Here is a 23,926-nt window from a genome sequence, read left to right as displayed (position 1 = left end):
GATATTACAAACCTATAAAACTTAACAATGAATAAACTTAAAGAAATGAAATGAATGTTTCGAACAAAAGAGATTCAAAAGGTCCATAGGGTTCAAAATCACAAAGTGTCAAACATGACCCAGTTTCGTTTGAAATGGTGTCTCGGTAATTCAAGCATATCTTTGGATGTACAAACTAATGTGATATATCTTTGAAAAGGGGATTCTATGGTCATGTATGTGTTTTTTGTATCATAAAATATCACAGTTAAAACAAACAAACGGGTGAACATTCTCCCAGAAGATAAACCCCCGCGGTTAAATGATTTTCTTGAAAGATTAATTTTACCGTTTCACGTTTGTTTCATTCCATACGATGAATTGCTCACCCCAACGTTTACGGATATCGCAATCTCGCATGACCTTCCCTTAACCCCTCCTCCCCACCTTTCCATGGAGTTCAACTTTTAAATCCATCAACACTACCACATTGGACGCAGAGCAGCAACTAGATGCTTGGTCAACTGGGGCAAGCACGCATTTTCTCACACGTTTTCGTAATGTTCAAGAAGAGGTTAAAGATTGAAAATTTTCGCCCCCTTTGGTCCAGCGACATGGGCACCAGACCCATCTGCTTTTTTTCCCTAGTTGCAATCCTGATTGGACATGCTCGATATAAAGGAATGGGAATTGATGCAGGGTTGAACTAAAAACTGGTAAGAGGTAACAATATCAAGGTATACGGGAAGCTGGCTGTATATAGAGATGCTGATTTTTGACGGAGACTTGAAACCCGGTGTCTCGTATGCCAAACGAGTCCTCTACCACTGAGCTATGAAGACAGAATATTTCTTCCTTGAAGCGTTTATATGCTGAACGGCACCGTGCGATGAACAGTGACAACAATCAGCTCGTGAATGATAACGGGGTCACTAGATGATGACATACAGTATACGTAGAGACAGATGTCAGCTCCAAATACAAGATATACGGATAAGCTGATTATTGTCAGTGCATCGCACAGTACTGTTCAGCATATATACGCTCCAAGGAAGAAATATTCTATTTGTCTTCATAGCTTAGTTGTGGAGCACTCGTCCGGTATACGAGAGACCGGTATTCGGGCCATGTAATAAGGGATGTCTCATGACACGCTGGAGTCGGTAACAGCTGACGTCATCGCTCTGACAGAACCGGTTAATTGTCATTGGCTACCCTAGTATTTAAAGGTCGAGCTTCAGGTCAAGGCTGCAAGAGCAACTTGGAAGGGGTGAGGCAGTCCTTACTATATAGCCCTGGGTTCGAGTCTCTATGGAGGCTGGAGGCAGAGATGAATTTTTTCCCCAAAAAATCAGCATCTGTACATATAGCCTAGTTTTCCGTATATCTTGTATTAATAAGTAGTGAGGACATCTTTCTCTATGTAAAAATATAAATTATCGGGAATTATTTTCTTTAAATGTTCCCGAATTTATGTACATATGCAATGTGAATGATACGCAAGCATTTTAACTAATTATAAAAAAAATGGACGGTTTTTTTTTTGCATAAGGGTGATGGCATGGTGTGAGAATCATAAACATTTTTTAAAGGTAAATTGTATAAGTAAATTTATGTATGTAAATTTGTGCGTAAGAGTAACGAAAGATTCACCTGCAAACATGGCACTCCAAGCAAGCACGAGGCATTGAAAACTCTTGTAGCAGCCATAACAAATGGTGGTGATAAAGCAGTGACTGCTCTGAATCTTTGTCGTCCCACTGTTGGAGGCCCCATCCTGTTGGACATCAGCCAAAGCGCAGTGTTCATAGATACCACGCCGGAACTAATGCTGCCAATATTCCGCCATTGCTGTTTTTGATTTTTGAAGTTGGAATTTGGTGTTCGATCTTGATCGTTTGGAATTGATAATGATTCTTGTTTATCTTCAACATTAGTTTCCCGCTTTTGACGTAGAAAATTACTATGAGAGGACGGCAACAAATTGTAGATATCGAAAGTTATTGGCAGTAAGGCATTTCGCCGGTCATGCGGCCTTAAACTGAACTGAATTCTTTGTCCATCAATGTACTCTTGTACTTTCCTGATGATACAAAAATAACACAAGAAATTTTATAATACGAGAAAAATAATGAATAATGATAATATAATGTGTGTGTGTGTGTGTGTATATATATATATATAGTAGGCTTCACCTTTGACGCTGGGGAGGGGCGTCAGAAATGTGCTTTTGCGCATTTATTCGCAGCAATGAATTGTAATTCATTAGTTGGTTAATAAAATTCAGTTGGGTGCATCGCCCTGTAGAGTTATTGCACTTTTGTGTCTTTAACAGATAGTAGCAATACTATAACCTCTTTAGAGCTTTCGGTGTGTGTGATCCTGTGGTCCAAATTTACCGATGTTATATTGGACGCCTTCAAGAACAAAAAATAGTGACAAAGAGTTTAAATTAAATTTAAAACGGATTTTGAGCACATTATAAAAAAATATCGTTGTGTAGCGGTTTTTCCAAAAATTTTCTAAAAATATCGTTATAGAGGGATTTATCGTAATGAAGGATATCGTTCTTAAGAGGAGTGTAACATTGCACTATAAGCAGTTCCAAATACGATTCGAAAAATACCGTTGCAGAAGGATTTATCGTTATATCGGATATCGTTGTAGTGAGGTTTCACTGTAATCATAATCTTAAATTTGCACGAGAACAGTATGCCTAATATTTCTAGCTCTTATTGAGTGTGATTATGAATGAATGAACGTCAGAACTCTGCCACCGGACTCATCCCATTGCCGAGATCTCTTCCAGCCCAACTTCGTGGCAGAGTCTGGAACACTTTATCATTGAGTCAGAAAGAAAACAAAATAAAAAAAAATTACAAACAAAATTATAAATTATAATAATTGAGTGTGATCAGAAATTAAATTTTTTTTATTGCAATAGTAAAATTTTAAAAACAACATAACTTTGTAATTTGGTCCGATGCTTTCAGAACACGATCTGAAATAATGTGCAGTGAAATCTTGATATAACGATACTCTTCAAACCAAGAAAAAATACCGTTGCAGAGATATCATCGTTATATGAAGAGGCAACATTATCATCTCGTGTGCCACCGAATTTGTGCTGTTGTTGACGTATTTTTTAAATCTGCGTTGTCAATACGTTGAAAAAATGCACTTTAGAGTATTTATTCGCCACGAAAAACCAATTGATTAATAAAATTCATTTAGATGCATTGCCCCTATAAAGAAATTTACTGTATTGAACTTTTGTGTTTTACACACACGCACACACACAGAAAGTGACAATATCAGCAACTTCATCAACACTTTCGGTGATCTAGTGGTGCAAAACATCAATGCTATCAGACGCTCTTGGAAGAATGAAAACAAAAACAAAAAAGTGATAAAGTTAATAGAATTTAGGACGATTTTGAGTGAAGTATAAAAATGATCTTTGTAGCCGTTTCAAAATCTCTTTAAAAATATTCTTATAGAGGGATTTATTGTAGTAAAGGATATCATTGCATTGAGAGGAGTTTAACATTAGGCTATAGGCGATTTCAAACTAGATTCGAAAAATATTGTTGTATAGGGATTTATATTTACATCGAGTATCGTTGTACCGGGTTTTAGTTATTATCTGATGTTTTGAAAAAAAAATCCACGTGTTTCCCTAAAAATAACAAAAATGAATGTTTCTGCACCGTCTTGCACTATCATAGCGAAATCGAACCGATAAATCAAAATAACGATTAATACTCACACAAATGAAAGAAATGTCCAGTTTCTCTCTCTCTACACTTTTCCTTCATATAAAACTGCTAACGAAGAATTCCAAAGTAATCACTGTTCAAATGAAGTGAAATAGCATCAATCAAAATTTCCCATTTAAACGAGATTATCACTGAAATGACCGCTCACGTTGATGGGAAGGGGAGGGGTGCGGCTATATATACAAGTTTGCAACATTAAATTAATGGCATTTTCTTCAGAGAATTCTTTAATGGGTATCTTTAGCTTTTTATGTTTTGGAACAACTTTTTATTCGAAAAAAACATTTTTTTAACAGTCACCACAAACACCGACTACAAGAAAATACTTGCGTTAAGCTCAACATTAACAACACACTCTCGTTTCTTTTTTGCTAGAATGATTCATGGCCTTCCTCCGAATTCGTAAAAGTAGATAGGAAATTAGATATATGATTTTAAAGTGAGGAAAATAATAAATCTTTAGTAAAGATCCACGAAACTAGACTCGGTATTTCTGTCGGAAAACAAAAAACCCTGAAAGTAACCAATGATCCAATATAAGCGTTTACACGAGATTGGGGCAACTTGTGGAATTGGATAGGATCGTGGTTAAGAGATGGGTGACAACGGGTTATGGTGAACAGGAAATTCTCTGATTTGACAGGCGTCACAAGTGGAGGTCCTCAAGGAAGTGTCCTTGGTCCCATACTTTTTCCCTTTTTTAGATGAACTCGATCAGGGTATCGATGGGATTGCTATACCAAATTCGCTGATGACGCGAAGCTAAGGGGGTAGTCGGGAATCAAAACGATAGGAAGTTGCTCCAGACCAACTTAAACAATTGCAGCGTAGGCAAATGAATGGGGCAAGGCGTTTAGCGTCGACAAGTGCATGGTCGCTCATTTTGGTCCAAACAACTCACGTTTTTCTGACTTGAATATTGTCACTATTCCGGATGCAACTAGGGTCACCGATTTGGGAATTCGCATTGATGGGGCATCGTTTAGGTTTTCTGAATGTTTTTCAGCGGTGGTCAAAAAAGCGGATAGAATGCTCGGTTCCACTTTCAAAAAGGTCTCTTCGCGTTCACTCTTTCGCTTTTCCGAGGTTTAGTTTGTCCTGGACTGAAGAATGCTGTAAGGTTTTGGAGACCATACCTAACAGAGGGACATGAACTTGTGGTTGAAGGTGGATGCAGAAAAGAGCTACGCGTGTCCTTGTAGACACACGGGGCTTGAGTTATGAAGAGAGACTTCATTTTTTGAAGATGTTTAGTTTGGCAGAATGCAGGTGTCGGGGAATATGATCGAAGTGTTCAAAATTTTCAACGGGATGGATAGGATGGACTATGAATTATTAATACACCGTCAATCAGCTGCTTTGACAAGGGGACACTAGTATCGATTGGTAAGGGACAATTCTAGGTTGTGGTGTGGTAGAGAGTTTTTCTCTGATAGGGTTGTTAATAAATGGAATTACCCCGGAGGTAGTAAATTCTAACACAATTGACACGTTTGAAAAGAAATACGATGAAAATGTTGGGGTAAATCGAGAAGCTATCCATACTTGGAATAAGACAACCATAAATAGATTTTATGGGCATTGTATAATATTTCATCATTGTGTATATAGTTTTTTGTTTTTACATTTACATTTCTAATTCGAGGTTGCTGTATTTTAGAAATATATGATATCCGTATTTGTTATGGGCATCTTTTTCTCAATCACCTTACTGGGCATTTTGCCTGTTGTGGCCTTGTATTTGCATTTGTGTATTGAACATTTAAAAATTAAACTTTTTTAGGAAATTTAGATCTTTGTAAATACAGTGAAACTTATGCAGTGAAGAAAAAAATATCGTTGTAGAGAGATTATCGTTATACCGAGGGGAAACATGTTATCATCAAGTGCCATCAAATTTATGTCACTGTTGTCATCTTTTCAGGCGTGTACCGCCAAAAAATGCGCTACTGAGTATTTATTCGACGCGAAAAAATTTTAATTGATTCAAGTTCAAAGCAAAATCCTGTTAGATGTGTTGCCCTATAAAAAGGTTTCCTGTAATACACTTTGGTTTATCGTGCAAAAAGTAGCGTTACCGAAATCTTCAACACTTTTGGTGATCAGGTGGTACCAAATACCGATGTTATTAGACGTCCTCGGTAGAACTAAAATATGTGATGAGTTTAAAAATACAATGAAGGATATTTCGAGCGAAATATTAAAAAACATCGTTGCAGCACTTTCAAAATCTCCTAAAAAATGTCGTTATGGAGGGGAACATCGCAGTAAAGGATATCATTCCATCGGGAGGAGTTTAACATTTAGATTATAAGCGATTCCAAACAATATTTGAAAAAAAATATCGTTTTAAAGGGATTTATCGTTATAGCGAATATCATTGTAGCAAGGTTTCACTGTATAAATTTGATTGATTTTTTTCACAATAAAATATGGTAAATTAAATTTTTCAACATATTAGAAAGAATGTTGGGTGGTGGAATAAAAAAAATGTGTTCCATTCGTAAAAATTTAACAAATTCAATGGATTACCATTATCTCATATCACATGATTAAACTAAGCATCTAACTTGATAATAGCTGAAATCGACTTGTTTTTTTTTTTTCATTTCATTCTCACCATTAATCTTTTAAAAAAGAATAAAACCGTAACCTTAACTTCTACGATACCTCATTTTACGCCTCACACACACACACAATGTATAGCTACTATTCTCTGCTCAACTTCTCTCACCGTAAATTAAATTGAAAAGAGTGATGGTAAATGGCTTCACCGTGAAACTGCATGAAATATTTAAAAGGAAGGAGAAAGAAAAAAAATCTCCAATAAAGAAAATTCGAAAAGAAAAGAAAAAAAATAAATGTGAATCGGGGGAAAAAAAAAAAACCTAAATTTTTATTTCGAAATATTTGGGTAAAATGAAACAGATCGACGGGGATAAAAAAACAAAACAAAAACAATTCTTTTACAATATTATATAGTTGAAAAAAAATATTTATACATAGTTAACAAAATATAGTTGAACATTTTTTAAACTATATAGTTTTTTTTTTGTAAAGGAAAAAAAGTTTGTAAAAAACTAGATAACTCATTTTTTTCTTGTTCACTTATAATACTGATATTATTAATAATAATATAGGCACAAAAAAAAGATGAGCAATAACTGCGGGAGGAATGTGGTTCAGCTGCTTTCATTAACCGAGTAAACCTAAAGATATCCCCCCCACCCCCAAAATATATATAGCGATAAAATGAATTATTGAGTAAATATTTTTCTCTTGTGTAGCGACCTTTAGTAGATTTTTGTGATGGTTTTACCGGATCGAACGTCTACGAAATGAAATCAAATAAGCTCAGTTTCTATTGGAATAAAAACGGTAGAAAAAAAAACCATAACACAAAGAAGAAGCTATTTTTGTTGTCCGATCATTGATCCGTTTTTGATAAAAGAAAATGTAAAGATGAAGAATGTCATAATCAAGAAGCCGATAATTTCCATGGAGGGGGGGGGAGAGAAGTTTTCTCTCTTATCGATATCTTCTTTTGAACATTGAATATATTACGCGCCCATGCATTGTGATGGATTGGATTTTCAAGACAATTGGAGGAATGAGAATGTCTTCGAAGATAAATGAATCCTACGGAATAAAATCAAGTGATAATCAACAAAGTTACAATGTATTTATTGTTTTGTCTGCTGCAGGATGACAATGGACGTGTATATATTGTTCACTTAAGAAACTAACTTTTTTCTTGGGAGAATCATTTATGATGATTGGCTTGTATTTACTACGAAATTGACAACGTTACGCATATGTATTCTATAAGAAAGGTTGATACATATTCTGTGTTATAGATGATAATATTTAAATGTTTCGAGCTGATGCGTTGAAAATAAATAGAAAACACGCATATGCTTTGCGTCTTTGTGTACGAGCAATATATAGCGATACCTCTGCCTATCAAACGCCTCGGTTTACGAAGATTGTTTTCGTGATTTTTCTGCCTGGGCTAACAAATACGGATTCGGTTAACGAACTTTTTCGTTGATGTGTATGCAAGTGCTAATATAAAAAAATCGCGTCGGGAGCTGAATTTTCACGCCAGTCATCATCAGAATTACTATCACTAAAGTCCAATTAACTCATGTCCACCTCGGAATCTTTCTCCAGATGCACCTATACTTCTCTTTCTGAAATTATTCGAACCATTTTATGCAAAATGAAAGATTCAGCTAATAGAAAATGTATTAAAAAAAGGGAGGCTATGAATTCAGAACACGCGTTCATTCAGTGCAAGACTCTTAGCATCAAGTTGAACAATCTGGACATTCTAGGAGTTTATCTTTTCTATCTGCATGTATCAGACAGAGCTAACCAAATTACAAATGAATGAGGACGCCTACGAACTCGATTGGGTTGTGTCAACACGAGCTTTAGTAGACTAAAGCTGGTGTTGGTTGTGTACACAATGGAAAATAAAAAGATCTTCAGCATCTCTCATCTTCCTGTAGATTCTGATTTATCCAATTTCGAAGATGTTCATTTCAGCCTTAAATCAGTTTTTTCTTTTTTGTAGCATTCATTGGTGTTGTAAAAACTTATCTCTTTGAATTTAGGGCAGAAGCTGGAATGAATCAAACGATTTTCCATGGAAACCAATTGGAAATCACGTTTCCGCTGATGAACGTGATTCCGGTACGAATCATTTATTTTCGTTAGCCGAGGGAGGTATCACTGTATTCGTACATAGAGTAGGTGTCTATATATTGTTATCACTGCCTAATAGCTAATTACTATTCCGCTACGCAGCGCGCGCGCACGCACACACACACACTCCTAGAAACCCATCTGAGTAAGAAGAACCATTGTTTGAACGTTACATAATTCAAATTTTTATACAGGGTCACTGCTGCTACCATTATCAAAAGTCATCTCTACCAGGGTTAAGCACCACTACCATTATTTAGTACATTTTTCATTTTTAAACTAAAAACATCCATAATTTTACGACCGAAATTAACCAAGTTATAAAACATTAAATTTCAAGAATTTTAGGCCATGCTCTATATCAGGAAATGCATCATTATAGCCAAGTTTTAACCCTTTCACTCCCACCGGGACATATGTCCCATACAGGTTCTGAAATTTGTACTGTGTGAAAAGGTTAATAACCTACTAAGAAAATTTATATCTAATAAATACCATGATTTTCTTGAGATTTCATCCAATGACTTAACATGAGAAGCTATAAGGGTGTTCACGGTGAATAAATTATATTAATCAAAATTATTTGTCTTGTGATTAGTTTCATGTGTTCTACCCTCATTTTTTCGTCAAGAAAGATTCTTCAACTTTAATTAAGCAGTTTTTACCACAAAATTATAGGTTAGTTTTGGTTTAACCCTTTAGGTTCCGTGTATATTTGAATGTACATGGTCGAAAAAAATCCATTATACCGATTGATTTTCCAGTATTTTTTAGTGTTTTATGTGGGCATTGTTTCAGCACAAAATACAGCTATATACGTACAATAATTTTTATCTAGAATGATCTGATTCCTTGTTGGTGTCATTTTTGAGAGCTACCGAAATTTTACGTGTTCAGAGATTTATAAAATCGCACCAAATTGCGGAAATTTGAAATGAAATTCAAGGTAACAACCACTCAACTTTGCTAAGCAAGATTTTATGTTTATAGACAACAAAAAATTAAGGGAAACTGCAGTTTAGCTATTGACCATTTAGTTAGTTCAAAATCCCCTTTAATTAATTAAATTGCTGTGTTGATGTATTGTTTCAATTAAAAATATGCTACTAGCACCCATTTACATCCATATTTGTAAAAAAATAAAAATTCAATACGTTTTTATTTGGGTTAAACACAGAAGGTTGAAATGTCGGTGCTTGAAGATTTTTTAAATTGCAAAGACTAATGGGATGCAAGGACCGTATAAAAATTTAAATTCTTCAACTTTTTAAGAAATACTTTTTGCACGTGGACAGCTTCTAGGATGGGTTAAAGCATTTAAAACATTTTTTGTAATTGAAAGTTTCTTCTAAGTGTAACAGTTACGGAGTTCTCTATTCGGCAACGATAGTAGTGGACACGTATACATGGCCCCAACATCCTGGAGTGGGGCCCCTAGGATGGGAGCTTCGGCGGGCCCCCAGACCAGACTTTTCACGGGCCCCTTTATAATGAATTTATGGCATGAAAAAATAAAAAAAAAGATAAGAATCGTCCCGGGCCCCAGGGCTGGAGCCCTGTCAGCCTCCCCCTTGTGGGGGCCATGCCCGTATATATGGGTTTATGAAGAGATGAAATATCATACCTATAAACATGAGTAGTGAACAGCATCCGATGATCACCCGGTCCAAACCAGCAGGACATTTCTCGAGTATAATTTCTGAATGGTCCTATCCATGTTTTGTAATCGATATCTTCGATAGCATTTGCGAAAACCTAAGTGATTATATACAGAAGCATCGTGAAATCATGGCTATCAACATATTGAAAAAAATCAGTAAAATTTATTAGTCACGTTTTTCGTTGCGATTTTCTGTAAAAAAAATATAAAAGGTTTACATATGTATAGACTGAAACGTTTATCATACAATCTTTTTAGAGGGAATCCGAATGATTTCTTATAGAATTACACCGAATAATATATTTCTTGATTACTATATTGATTTGATTTTTTTAAAATATCTACATCGTTTAAAGTTTACGATATTTAATTTATTTTAATGAGTCGTAATCAACAATTTTTATAGATTAAATCAGCAAAATATCCAAGCGATATTTAATTTTCCTTAAACATTACCGAAATATTAATATCAAATCTCTCTTTGGAAAAAATATGTACTCGAAATATTCACCACATAAAGATATTTACCAAAGGATCAATAGATAACAGTAAATTCCTTTCACAAACGCCTTCAAATGAAATTGCACTCTTCATAATCCTCAAACTTATAGATTGTCTGCAATAATACTTAAGTCGCTAACAAGACATATTTACGTGGCACTTTTCTGTTAACCGTTTAAGCAGCATTATCGAGATATCTCGCCTCCTTAAAAGCCTTTTACTTTAACATTGACAAGCCTAGATATTTTGTAAAGTTGATTTCTCAATAAAACACTTTTTCCTACACTCCTCATTTTCTACTTGCTGAAAATCGGAAGAACACCTCTGCTTCATTGAAAAAGTATTGCATTTGCAAAGAGGTTTAGTGATTTCTGCTGTGTCGCTTTCAGGGTTAAAGCGTAACTGCAGATATTTTCCTTTTAGATATACAGGATGATTCAGAAAAGATGGGAAAACTTTAAGAGGTGATAGTACATACCAATACAAATAATTGTCGTCAAAGAATGCGTGGTCTAACATGAAATGCAAACGCACCAGGTTTCGAAATGGCCGCTCCTCAAACGTTAAAACGGCATTCCTGTTGAAATTTATCGAGAGAAAAAGAACACCATGCATGCAAATGTAACATGGGGAAGAAGAAAAAACGTATGCAGATCTGCGTCACAGTGAATAAGAGGCGCGGACTCAGTATTACAAAAGCGTGCCATTATCCTGGATGTTACAACTGTTAGAACGGTTGCACGCTGGAATAACTTCACAGGGCTGGCGTCCGCGCCTTTTGTTCACTGCGACGCAGATTTGCATACGATTTCTTCTTTCCTGATTAAACACGATTTCTAGAACACAACGTGACCGAAGGTCTAGGCTCTTGATAATAATTGAAAGGATGACGAGACATCACTGAATTTGCACGATAGGTTTGTTTCCATTGCAAAAATGAAAAATCAATGATCAAGACTAACTTCTACAGCTGAGCGAATCGAGTTCTTGTCCAATGTGTTCTGCCTCATTTTCACTCCGAGAATTCCAACCGGTAATGATGTTGTTAATTTGATATTGAAGGCATCTTCTATAAGTATCCATATACGATCTGCTTGAAGCAGGTTAGCTTTAGCCGCTTCGGTGAAAATTCTTACTGCTATCTCCGGATGGCAGTGAACGACAACAATTCTGGCATGTTGTCTTGGTAAGATATCACCCAGAGCTTGAAATATTTCACCGTCACTCCAGTTGGGTTTCAGCTCTAATTCTCGATTGCTCCAGAAATGTCCTTGTGACAAATAAAAGAAACATGCATTATTAATTTCCTTAATTGATAAAAAATGTTATTATATAAATTTGAAAATAAAGAAATGAATAAAATAATAAATGAAATTTCTCAAAATTGACAGTTTTTTAAGGGGTTTCGTAACCCCTGTGAAGACGATTTTTCAAACATGACATTAAAAATTGTTAAATTCAATTAAAACTCAAATGCACAAAATTTCGTGTCAATCAGCTAGTTTGTTTTTTCAAAATAAAAGAAAGAAATAACGAATTACAGTGTAATACGAAGGTTTTTAACAGCTGGCTGATGCGAAGATATATTAAGGAAAGACAGAAATTCAACTGCCTTTGCGGGGAATCGAATCCACTTAATTTCACTTTCCGGGTGAACGTACTAGACTCAAAGGCAACGAACATCTCAATCTTCCCTCGGAGCTCGTGGGCATTGAACGGGATCGCACATGAACGGTCGGACCTAACTCGGGCCAAAGCTTACAATTGCTGACACTGCCACCAGATGGCGACTTATCCGAGGATGATGTCGCTCTCCGCTATTCATACGAAAGTGAAAGGACGTGGGTTCGATATCCCGCAAGGGCACAGTTGAATTTTCTCTCTTTCCTAAATATATTTTCGTATCAGCCAGCTGTTAAAAACTTTCGTATAGATAGCGGAGAGTGACGTAATCCTCGGATATAGTGTAAATGTACACAGGACAAAATACTTTGAATCCGATTTTCTCAGACTGCAGTTTTTGAGCTCATCCGTAATATATAAAGAAACAAAAACTACTGCAGAAGTTCTGAAATTTTGCAGAAATGTTTATTCGACATGTCTTAGTACATGAACTTTGGTTTTGCTATTGACCAAGAGAAAGTATTTTTTTTTTTAAATGTTTAATTCAGATTTTTATAATTCATACAGTGAAACCTTGCTACAACAATACTCGATATAACGATAAATTCCTCTGCAACGGTATTTTTCGAATCTTGTTTGGAATTGCCTATAGTTCAATGTTACACTCCTCTCAATAGAACGATATCTTCATTACGATAAAACACTCTATAAAGATATTTTTAGAAGATTTTGAAAAACCGCGACGCACAACGATATTTTTTTATGATTTGCTCAGATTCGCTTCGAATTTCATTTTAACCTCGTCACTTATTTTCGTTCTTCTGAAGCCGTCTAATAACATCGGTAATTTGGACTACAGGATCACCGAAAGCTCAAAGGAATGTACTGCTATCACGACTTTCTTTGCAAGACACAAAAGTTCAGTGCGATAAACAACTTTTATTCAACTTTACAGAGCAATGCAACTAAATTCTATTAATAAACCAATCGATTACAATTTTTGGCGACGAATAAATGCACAAAAGTACATTTTCCGATGGTACTAACAACGCTGATTTAGAAAAGATTCCAACAGCAGCATATATAAATTTGATGGCACACGATGATAATCGCTTCTCGATATAAAGCCGCGACAATCCCTCTACTACGATATTTTTTCTTTTCCCGCAGATTATCATTATATCGAGGTTTGACAACATTTTCCAAATTTTGAAAATTCATAAAATTCTAACGAATAATCATATATTCAAGTTCGAGATTCGTTTTACTAACACATGGTGAATAAACATTCCTGCAAAATTTCAGAATTTGTGGTGTATGTTTTTTATCTCTTAATATATATATATATATATATATATATATATATATATATATATATATATAAATTCATTTTTTATTTATTTATTTCATTTTGAAAGATTTGCAATTGGGTAAAATATTTAAAAAAAAAAAAAATTTCGTATTGCATTGCTATTGTATCAGATTTTGAATTAGAAACATACATACCATTTACAGCTCCAATATTGGAATTTAAGGAAGTAAGTAGGTGTCGGGAAAATGTTTTGGAAAATCCGGATTCGTCTCTTATAACAATGGCATGCATCCAGGAATTAGTTTTCAGCAACATGAAAATAGCTTCAGCCAAATCAATAGCGCTGTGGTCAAGACTAACATAAAATGGGTTGACATCCTATTGGGACAAATTAACATATTCAATATTGCAACATGAAATAAACATTCTTCATGAAAGAACGCGTAATACAGAGATTCGTTAAGGGGTTTATACTTTTTGACATGGGTCAAAAAGCATAAAAACTATGTTCTCGTAGAAATATCAAGAAAAATATTATTCAACCTTAATTAGTTTCAAATTTAGTAAATATATTTTCGATTGCATATGCTATGCCAATTCACTGTCGTTCAAATCTCTAATCCTATGTTTTTGCAAATTTTCAAATATTGAGAAAAAATTTATTTTTACATCTTGTATACGCATGGTGAAACAACATTGGATTAATTGATTCAAAATAAAGTAAACTGCTAAGTTCACAAAATGAGGCAAAATATTGACGATCCATTCATAAATACTTAATTTATGAAAAAAGTTATTTGATTTTTTAAAATTTAGATTACGAATTTAATTTAAATAAGATTGAGTCAATGAAATCCCAATCTTTTCTCTCATGTTATAAATTGAACAAATTTCTTTGTTTTGAATTTTTATTCAATTATATTTATGTCATGTTATTTCATGATGAGCGCAAGGTGCTGACAATTTTTTCTCTTGATGTTTGAAAATTAGCGAAAAATAAGTATTGTAGATATGTAAAACATTGTGTTGACATAGCATAGCATATAGAATCAAAATATATGCCAAATTTGAAATAAATCAGTGGTTGGATAGCATTTTCAATGAAATTTCTACTAGAAGATTGTTTTTGATTCTTTTTGAGCATGTTAACAGGACCCCAATGTAATTTTATGCAAAAACAGAAAATTAATATATGTTTTTTCTAGAATAGTTTTTCCAATGACACGTGAAATAAACCATTCTTTGTTTCCATCTGGGGTAAGCAGTTGAGATACGATTTATTGTAACAGCACTCCTTTATCTTGTCATTCATAACAAGGCGTTTCATTTAAAAAACTTAAGTATCCGAGACCTTCAAAAAATGAACAAAATACTCGGTAAATTCGGAGTTCGTGATTTACGGCGTCGCTATTTGTTTTAAATGACCCGGAAAACAAACTAGAAAAAAACCCCAGCGAGAGCAACGAGTGCCACTCTGGAAGCACATGGAATTTTAAGAGAAAACGTGATTTGAATCATCAAAAAATAGAAATAAAACACACGTTCTGCCTTCTTTAAAAAAAGAGAAAGTTCTTATTTACTTATTTTTTTTAAGAAAGAAGAATGTCTGGTGTTGAATGATGGAGAATTTTCTCACAAGACGCACACATGGCCATGACTGCTTTGACCACAAGAAGGGTCCCAAACCTAAACCTCTTATTATTCTTATGCACAAACAAGAAAGATGGAAATGGGTCGTCGAACTCGAAAAGAATCTAAATCCGAGTGAGTATATATGTGCGTATTTTTTTCCCTAAGAAAGAATAGAGATCTTATTCTTCCCTAGTTCTCGATGGGAAATTTTCGAACAATTTCTCTCTTAGCTGTACGAATGCGCTGACCATCGTTGGTGAGCAGATGGGCGGAACGACCATCGCTGGAAAAAAAACAATTGTTCTAGATTGGTCGCTACAAATGACCGAAAAAGAATCGTAATGATTTTTTTTTCCTTGTCCCTCGAGGGCTACATACGTCTTTAACCTATTTCAAGTCGACGAAATGATCTAAAGGCCGTCCCTTGGTGTCCAAAGAAAAATACATGTTTGGGTCATTTGTGAAAACTAAAAAAATATCCTATCTTTTTCTTTTATATTATTAAGAGCTGGAAAAATGTTCTGTTGTAGATATTTTTCTTAAATTTTATATCAGAAAATAGATTATATTGAGTATTTATATAATATTTTCCTTCTGCTGTAATGAATTATTGTCCTAAAAGTACAACATTTTTGGTCTTACGCTACGACTAGTGTTCAATAAAGTATTTTAAGAGGTCTCATACCCTTTAAAATTGTCAAAGAGCCTCAAAACTATACTCTAGTAGAAATATCATGAAAATATTATTTTACCATGGATTTGCTTCAGATTTAGTACACATATTTTTGATTGTATAGGCTGAGTTAGCACAACACTTTCCATATCTCTGATACTCATTATTTTGCAAATTTTCAAACATTATGAAAAAAGTTAACACCTTGCGCGCATGATAAAATAGCATGACATCAATGTAATCGAATAAAAACTGATTCAAAATATACCGAAAAAACTGTTTAGCTCATCAAATGATTTAAATTTCATTTATTATTTAAATTCAAATTTGAAATCGAAATTTTAAAAATTGAAAAAAATCAAACATTTTTTTTATAAATCAAGTATTTATGCATGGATCTCAAACATTTTGCCTCATTTGAAGGATACTCAACAGTTCTCTTGATTTTGAATCGATTTGTATTCAATTGCATTGATCACGTCAGCGATGGAAACTCGTGAGCAAAATTGGTCAAGATTGGTCCTCGTGAGGATTTACTTGACATTTGTGAGAAATTTTGAGAGGTCATCAAACAAAAGAATTTTTTGAACTCCCCCCCCCCTTAATTACGAACGTTCAATACTTTACTAATGGTAAATACTTCACTACGTATTTTCACCGGTAGAAAACAGCACATTTTCCGAAATTTGTGGAAAATGTCATGCTATTTTTATGATGAGCGTATTTTTTCATGAGTAAAGTTCTAATAGAGCATTTTTTCTTAATGTTTGAAAATTTGCAAAAAAATAAGAACTTCAGATATGTAAAACATTGTGTTGATATAGCATAGCTTATAAATCGAAAATATGTGTGAAAATTGGAAATAAGTTAAAATAAATAAAAATAATATTTTAAATTATATTTCTACTTCAGCATATATCTTTTGAGCTGCTTTTAAAATATTCAAAGGCATGAGGCCTTTATGGCTGTTAGGGTTTCTGTCATAATAATAATATTGTTTTTTGTCTGAGCTTACCATGGATCAGATAGATCAAAGTAAAAACCAGATGGTCTGCAGTAGACTGTCGAGTTTTATTTCAACTTCTAGCCATGGTTTAAAAAGCTAGAAAAAAATTACTTCTCTGTTTTTTTAACCAATGAATGTTCAAGGTTTCAATTATGTTTATGACTTGAGAATATCATCTCGTAATGGATATTGAGAATGAAAACTTCAGTACAAAAACATGTCGTTTGAGTGACTAAAAGTGCTCATCTTGAGTCAGTGTGAAATGGTAAAAAAAAGTGATTTGAAAGGATTTCATGCATATATACATTTATAAATGATATTCTAAGTAGGTGTTCAAGCAATGCTTTAGGCTTTTCAGTGTGTGTCTATATGGAACACGGTGATCTATTTTTAAAACACATTAGATGAGCGGAAATCCATCAGCAGAAACGGCCTCTTCCGACCATTTCCTAATGGTTCCTTTTTTTCCAGTTTCCTTCGAAAAATCTTTTCTCTCGTATGTTGTTTTTTTCCCCACTTTTCCTATTTTTCCAGCCCAAAGGGCTCTTTTTTTTTTAGGGTTGTTTACGAAATCCACTCATCCAGGAGAAATCTGTGACGCGGCAAAAATATTGCAACAGGGTCTTATGACAAAGCTAAAGCAAAAATAAAAGATATGAAAAAAAATAAAACATATGAGAACCCATAAATGTGGTGAACAAAAAAATATTTTCTCTGGTTTTTCTGAAAAAAAAAGAACATTTTTTTAATGTACGGTCTTACAGACAATTGAGTTAATAAAAGCGAGGAAACTGTCACTAAACGATTGTTGTTGATTGTCTGAAATTGTTTTATCGATGGGCGAACGAACGCTTGAAAAAAAAAAAAGAAACGCTACCGTAAAGGCCTCTAATCACCAAGTTTTAACCAATAGGTAACAATGGAAAAAGTTTTTGAAAGATAATCAAAAGAAGTACAACAAAGTGTCAAAAGATACAACAAAAGAAAGTGAATGGAACTCAAAATACAGATTTTTCCCTTTTGTCTTCAAGACATTCTTCCGGAAATTGAAAATGTACAATTCATGAATCTCCAAGCGATTTCCTAAGGAATAATGTAACGGCAAACGAGTTAGAAATAAACAATTGAAAAGATCGGAGAATATAAAAGAAACAATCGCAAAAAAACAATAATAAATTAGTGATTGTTACGGAATAACTCAGTTAAAAGACATTACTGTCTCCGTGATTGGAATTTCTGTGAGAAAACTAAAAGAACAAAGAAAATATTTTTTTTCAGAGAGAGAGATAAGAATTTTTCTTTTATACATTATTTTATTTCTGATCCGAAGCCCTGAAGGAATCGATGAAGGTTCAAAACCTGGATAAAAGAAAAATTCCGACTTCCAACACAATGATTTATCGTCGGTACTTTGACGCTCAACTGTTCTTCGAGACCTTAAAAGAAATGATCGATTTTCGGTCCATCTTGTTGGTTAATTGGTTTGTAAATGACTTTAGGAGTTGGTCTTGCCACTTCAAGGTTCGATACGCCAGACGAAAAACACATTTCTGAATGAATTTTCAAGGTATAAGACTCTAATCGGTGCAAGCGGCATATTTGACCCAAAAAAGTATCGAAAAATATTTTCACATTTGCAGTACGTTTAATTATGATTAAATATTAACTAATTTATCATTAAAGTGTTAAAAATAATGTATGATAATGTATATTGATGTCAAATGTCGACTAATTTCGTGGCTTAGGCCGGTATTACACTATAAAAGTTTGATAAAAGATCTTTTGCAAAACTAGAAGGAAACAACCTATAAGCCTATTGTTACATTAGAGCGAATGTGACCAATAGGCTTATTGGTTGTTTTGTTTGTTTCAAGATTTGTAAAAGAATTTTTATTAATCTTTTCTAGTGTGATGCCGGCCTTACACGCATTTCCGCTATTTCTTGCCAAACGTACTATTAATCCCGAAGTAGTATGTGTCAGTACTGGACAAATCTATTGCCCGACATACCCAGGGCATGTAAAGCTTTTAGTGAGCTACGGTGAGTATTTTCTTCAATCACGAGCCCGCTGCACGGAAATATGATTTGCGCATGTATTATTTCCAGTCGCGCATGTAAATTTTTGGAGATTTGTTCAGCTCTGGTGCATGTGTGTGTTTTTTCCACATCTTACATTTTTTAATTCTGTGAACGCAACTTTCATGTGATTTGACTGCAGGGAAGGTTGACACCCTTTCTTTGCTGTTTGTAAAATTATGTAACAAGGATGTAATTCATTATGCATATATATTTTAATGATGTTGCATGATTTTTATTCCCCAAACATGGACGAAACTTCTATAGAAAATCGAGAGGAACCGTGATTTTTCTTTCAACTGCGGCGTTAAGCTGTACGACATACACAAATGTCAACATTTCTATTTTACTTGTATGATTTTAATAACATGAACGTGATGAGCCTTCATCTTAACATCCACTTTCAAATGCTGAATGAATGAGCTCAAACACACACACCATAAGCGTTTCAAGTTTGCAGTATGAAAGAAATCTTATACATATAAATTTACGATAAACATGCATAAGAATTTACACGATGATTTTCAATGAATAATAAATATTTAAATTCACATTCATAGTAATTAATTGAAAAACACAAAATATTCTCTTACTTTTTTTTTTGGAGAATAGGTGTATTTAAATATTAATTAAAAGTTTATATTCTTTTTATTAATTTAAGGGATTATTTCAATCATAATATACAATTATTTTTATAGAAAAGTTTAGAAAGAGGAGAAGTATTTTCATTAATTTAATTCTTTTATATTGAATTCCAAGGACTTTTGTGTAATTTAAAATTTTTCCAATAAAGCTGTTATTTCTTGAAGGTCATAATGAATGGTTTCATTAAACATTCAATAATTTATCAAAATGCTTCTGGATTTCTATTGTTCTTGGTTTCTTTGCGTGTGATTGAATTTTCATTAAAAGTTAATACAATTTTAATTTTCACATTTCAATATCGATTATATATATATATCCCGTTTTAATTCTTATCTAGCTTTATTCATAAAAACTTTCCATTTTACGATTCGAATCATTCCTTTAGAAGTTATTAATTACAGCCAAGATATCTTTGAATCTTTCTATTTCCCCCGGGAGGAAAACTGATCTGACTGCTGAAAATTTCACACAAACGTAATTTCTCTCTAATTAATGAACTAAGATGCCGAGTGTGAAAATTATGGAATACCTTGGAATTTTCTCATTAAAAACAAAAAATAGTGATATGTATTGTTGGGATTGTTTCGTTCGTGACAACTGTGTATTTGTTTCCCAGGAATTATATCGGTGGTTAACTCATTCTTGACTGACGTTGAATTTGCGCAGCGCTTTGTTTAAATTTTTTTCAAATACTTTTCATAAAAAAAAATTGTATAAAATGTACATTTTTAGGTACTAAAATGGTTTGATGTGCTTGTTATAGTATTTTTTAAAATTTGTTTATAATGAAATTTGATTTTTTTATGACTAAAATTATGAAATTTTCAGAAAATTTGTTTTTATTTGGAGTTTTTTGTAATGACCATGAACAGAAAAAAAACTTTAAATAGAAAAATAGTAATTTTTTTCCTAATCTTTTTACCGTATTGTACATGAGGTACCAAAAATTATAATTATTAATTATTTTGATTAAATTAAGTTAATTAATTTACATTAATTAAAAAATAATTAATTTACATTAATTAAAAATAATTTATTTACATTAATTAAAAAATAATTTATTTACATTAATTAAAACTAATTAATTTACATTAATTAAAAAAAAGCATACTACATTGATGTTCAATTTTTTTGAAACTCAGAAAATATATTATTTTTATCGATTATATAAATCCTGTCGGTAGGTCATCAGTGAAATTCGGTCACGAATTGTAAGAGCGGTCAAAAATGGGTTAACACTTTTATTAATTACATACAGGATGCATAGCTTGCCGCAATTAATTGGTGAACCACTGATCCATATTTGCAATTGAAAAAGTATTGAAATAATGTGTCGACTTCATATACTTTATTCATATTGCGAAGGGGTTCTATAGTTATTAAAACAAAAATAATTAACTTTTTATACAGACACTATGTCCTGAAAATCCCAATTAGAAAGTTGTTGCCCTGTCTTTTCTTAAGGCCAACAAAAAAAAATTCTACGTTTCTAAGGGAAAACTGTTCGGTTCATAAAATGAGACAAAAGATCGAGATTTCAAATTGACTCAATCTTATTTAAAAACAAATTTAAAATTCAAATTTTTCAAAATTAAAAAAAACTAAATTTAGTTCTTTTTCCATAAAATCAAGTATGGATGGATCTCAAATATTTTGCCTCATTTCATAAACTGAACAGTTTCCTTCATTTTGAATCAATTTTATTCACAATTATATTGATATCATGCTACAGGTGTTCTATCATGCTCGCAAAGTGTTATCAATACATTTTTTAACCCTTTATTTGGCAATGTTGCTCTCAAAAGCAACATGGCTTTCTTATATTTTTCAAGTCAACTTATTCTATATTTTGAGCTCGTTTCGGGATTAATGCTTCTAAGCAATTAACTCCTAAACATTCAGTTTTTACGTGTTAGCTGTTCATGAAGTTTCTATAATTACCATCAGAATGGCTCAAAAGTACACGTCTCCTATTCCTTGCCAAGCCAAGCAAGAACAATTTTTGACCCTTGCATTTTGGAGGGAAATACCATGTGTAGAAGAAACATATTGCTGTGCATTCTTCAACAATGATAGAAAAGTGAGTTGGCAAACAATATATAAATGACATTTTTAAACTATTCAAATCTATGTCAATCATATAAATACAGTGTGCTCCCCTGAAGTGCAACATCTCATATCTTTTTGAACATTGATAATAGATTATTTTTTCAGGTAACAGCATTCAGGGTAACCCCCCCCCCCCCTCAGTTTTGTTCAATATAACCTCTCAACCTTTTTATCCCTTGGATATTTCAATGTTTGCCAGTTCGAACATTTTCAAAAAAATAAATATTATAAATATAGGGAACATTGTGCTGGAATAGCATAGCATACACAATCAAAAATATGTGTAAATTTTTTCTAAGTTCATGGTTGAATAATATTTTTAATGATATTTTTACTAGAGCATAGTTTTTGACGCTTTTCGTCCATGTTAAAAGGTATGAGATCCCCGAAGTGAAATTAGAATAGTAGGCCTATACAAAAAGTTCACTTTTTGGTGACTTTTCGCGTAGGCTAATCGCCATTCTAGCCAAAAACGAGTCAATATTGAAAAATATATTTCGTTTTTGCTGATATGAGATCGAAAATTTGAGTATATTACTGTGCGCGAGAAAGTCTTTCTTTTTCCTTCATATAACGAAAATTTAATTTTTGAGATCGCTCACCTTCCGATTCACATTATCTAAACAAGAATACTGAAATGAAATTCGTCGAGGTCTGACGGAGACAAAACAAAAGAAATGTATATAAAAACATAAGAAAAAATAAAGAACGAGAAGAGTTTGGAGTCACTTTTGAACAAAACTGGAGGAGAGACAAATGATGCGAGTTGGAAAATAGCTTCGGACAGAGTGACTTCTCCAGGATAAAATAGAAAAATAACGGAAAATAATCTCCAGGAAAGGAAAAAAAATAAAAGTTCAACATTTTTGGGATGGTTCTGTTGTTCATTTTTTTAACTTTTTTTCTATTTCTCATCTGATTTGTTTTCTCTTTAGTCCCCGAAGCTTCAGACAAAGTGATTATGGCAAGGAGCCAAAGACTTCTACTGTCTTTTAAAGAAAAACCAAAATAAAAATAGTAATAAGGTGGAGTCTGAGTTGAATAAATGTTTTCGAAATTAAGGTGATTCACCCATTTTGGGAAGAATTTTTTCGATGCCGACGGAAGCTCGGACAACACTTTGAGACCTCAAATCGCCTAATAAATAATCGACTTAAGAACTGCTGATGTTGAAAGTCTGTTTTTTTTGTTTTTCCTTTTATTTCGCCCCTCAATCAAAAGCGATAGAATTCTTGATCGTTTTCGTAATTATTTTCTATGGAGTTGGGGTTGTTTTAATGGATTATATCCCTCTCCAGTTATTTTTTCCTTTATTTTTTTTTTTAAAGAAATTTTAGTTCTAATCGCCAAATTAGAGTAGTGTATATAAGCGAACTTGGCCAATTTAAACTTGGTTAATTCGAATTTTTAGATAATTCGAATTTTAGGAGTTCCCCTCGAGTTTTCTATTCAATTTAATGTTAAAATTACTCAAAACTAAACTTGACTTGAAAACTAACTTACTTAAAATTACTTATTAATGTTTAATTCTTTCTTTTCTCCTCATGTTTTGGATAATTCGATTTGATTCAGATGAAAATATATGTCCAAAAACTATATTCATATGAAAACAGACATTTGCAAAATGTCTGGCATTTCTCCGAATTGGCTCTTTGTTGGTAACCCCGTGTATAAATGCATTTATGAAAATATTTATTTACAGCAAAAAATTCTAACTGAGTATAGGTGATGAACAAAATTCAGAGCTAGTTGTTCCAACCTGTAAAGTAATTTATCACACCAATTTTGTGTACTACACAAACAGCAGCTCTTCACGGCAACTTCATTAACAACTTTCGGTGGGTAGATAATGAAAATCGACGTTGTGTTAAACAACCTCGAAAGTATAAAACTGATGAGGACGTTGAAAATATTTTGGATGTGATTTTGAGGAAATATAGAAAAATATCGTTGTATAACGGTTTCGAATTCTTCTCAAAAAATATCGTTATAAAGGGATTTATCGTAGTTAAGAGTATCATTATATCGAGAGGAGTTTAACATTGCCAAGGGTGCTCGACCATCAGGAGATTGTGGGCCACTTCATTGGTTTCAAACGTGTCGCTTAAAGTGACCTTTAAATATGCCACGGGTCACTTATTTGATCGGGAAACATGCCACGGGTCACTTAAGTGATCTGTAAATGTGCCGCTCTTAACTTAAATGATGTGGACCTGCACT

At 33.3% G+C, this 23,926-nt stretch overlaps 1 protein-coding gene across 1 annotated transcript in view; it reads right to left on the bottom strand.

Moving 5' to 3' along the window:
- LOC149065772 (glutamate receptor ionotropic, NMDA 3A-like) overlaps nt 1-23,926 on the bottom strand; it is a 189,475-nt gene that overhangs the window by 35,718 nt on the left and 129,831 nt on the right. The window contains exons 2-5 of the mRNA XM_089253843.1: nt 13,759-13,942; nt 11,592-11,899; nt 10,093-10,223; nt 1,633-2,062 (exon numbers count right to left, since the gene is read on the bottom strand). Coding sequence (XP_089109969.1) covers nt 1,633-2,062; nt 10,093-10,223; nt 11,592-11,899; nt 13,759-13,942 — 1,053 coding nt within the window. The remainder of the gene's footprint in view (nt 1-1,632; nt 2,063-10,092; nt 10,224-11,591; nt 11,900-13,758; nt 13,943-23,926) is intronic.

The sequence above is a fragment of the Pholcus phalangioides genome, unplaced genomic scaffold (assembly GCF_987345545.1).
Source record: "Pholcus phalangioides strain wild (caught in Gottingen) unplaced genomic scaffold, Ppha-v1.0 ptg000039l_1, whole genome shotgun sequence".
In the NCBI taxonomy this organism is placed as follows: domain Eukaryota; kingdom Metazoa; phylum Arthropoda; class Arachnida; order Araneae; family Pholcidae; genus Pholcus; species Pholcus phalangioides.
The sequence above is the reverse complement of the archived record's forward strand: the minus strand, read 5'-3'. Positions and strand labels throughout refer to the sequence as shown.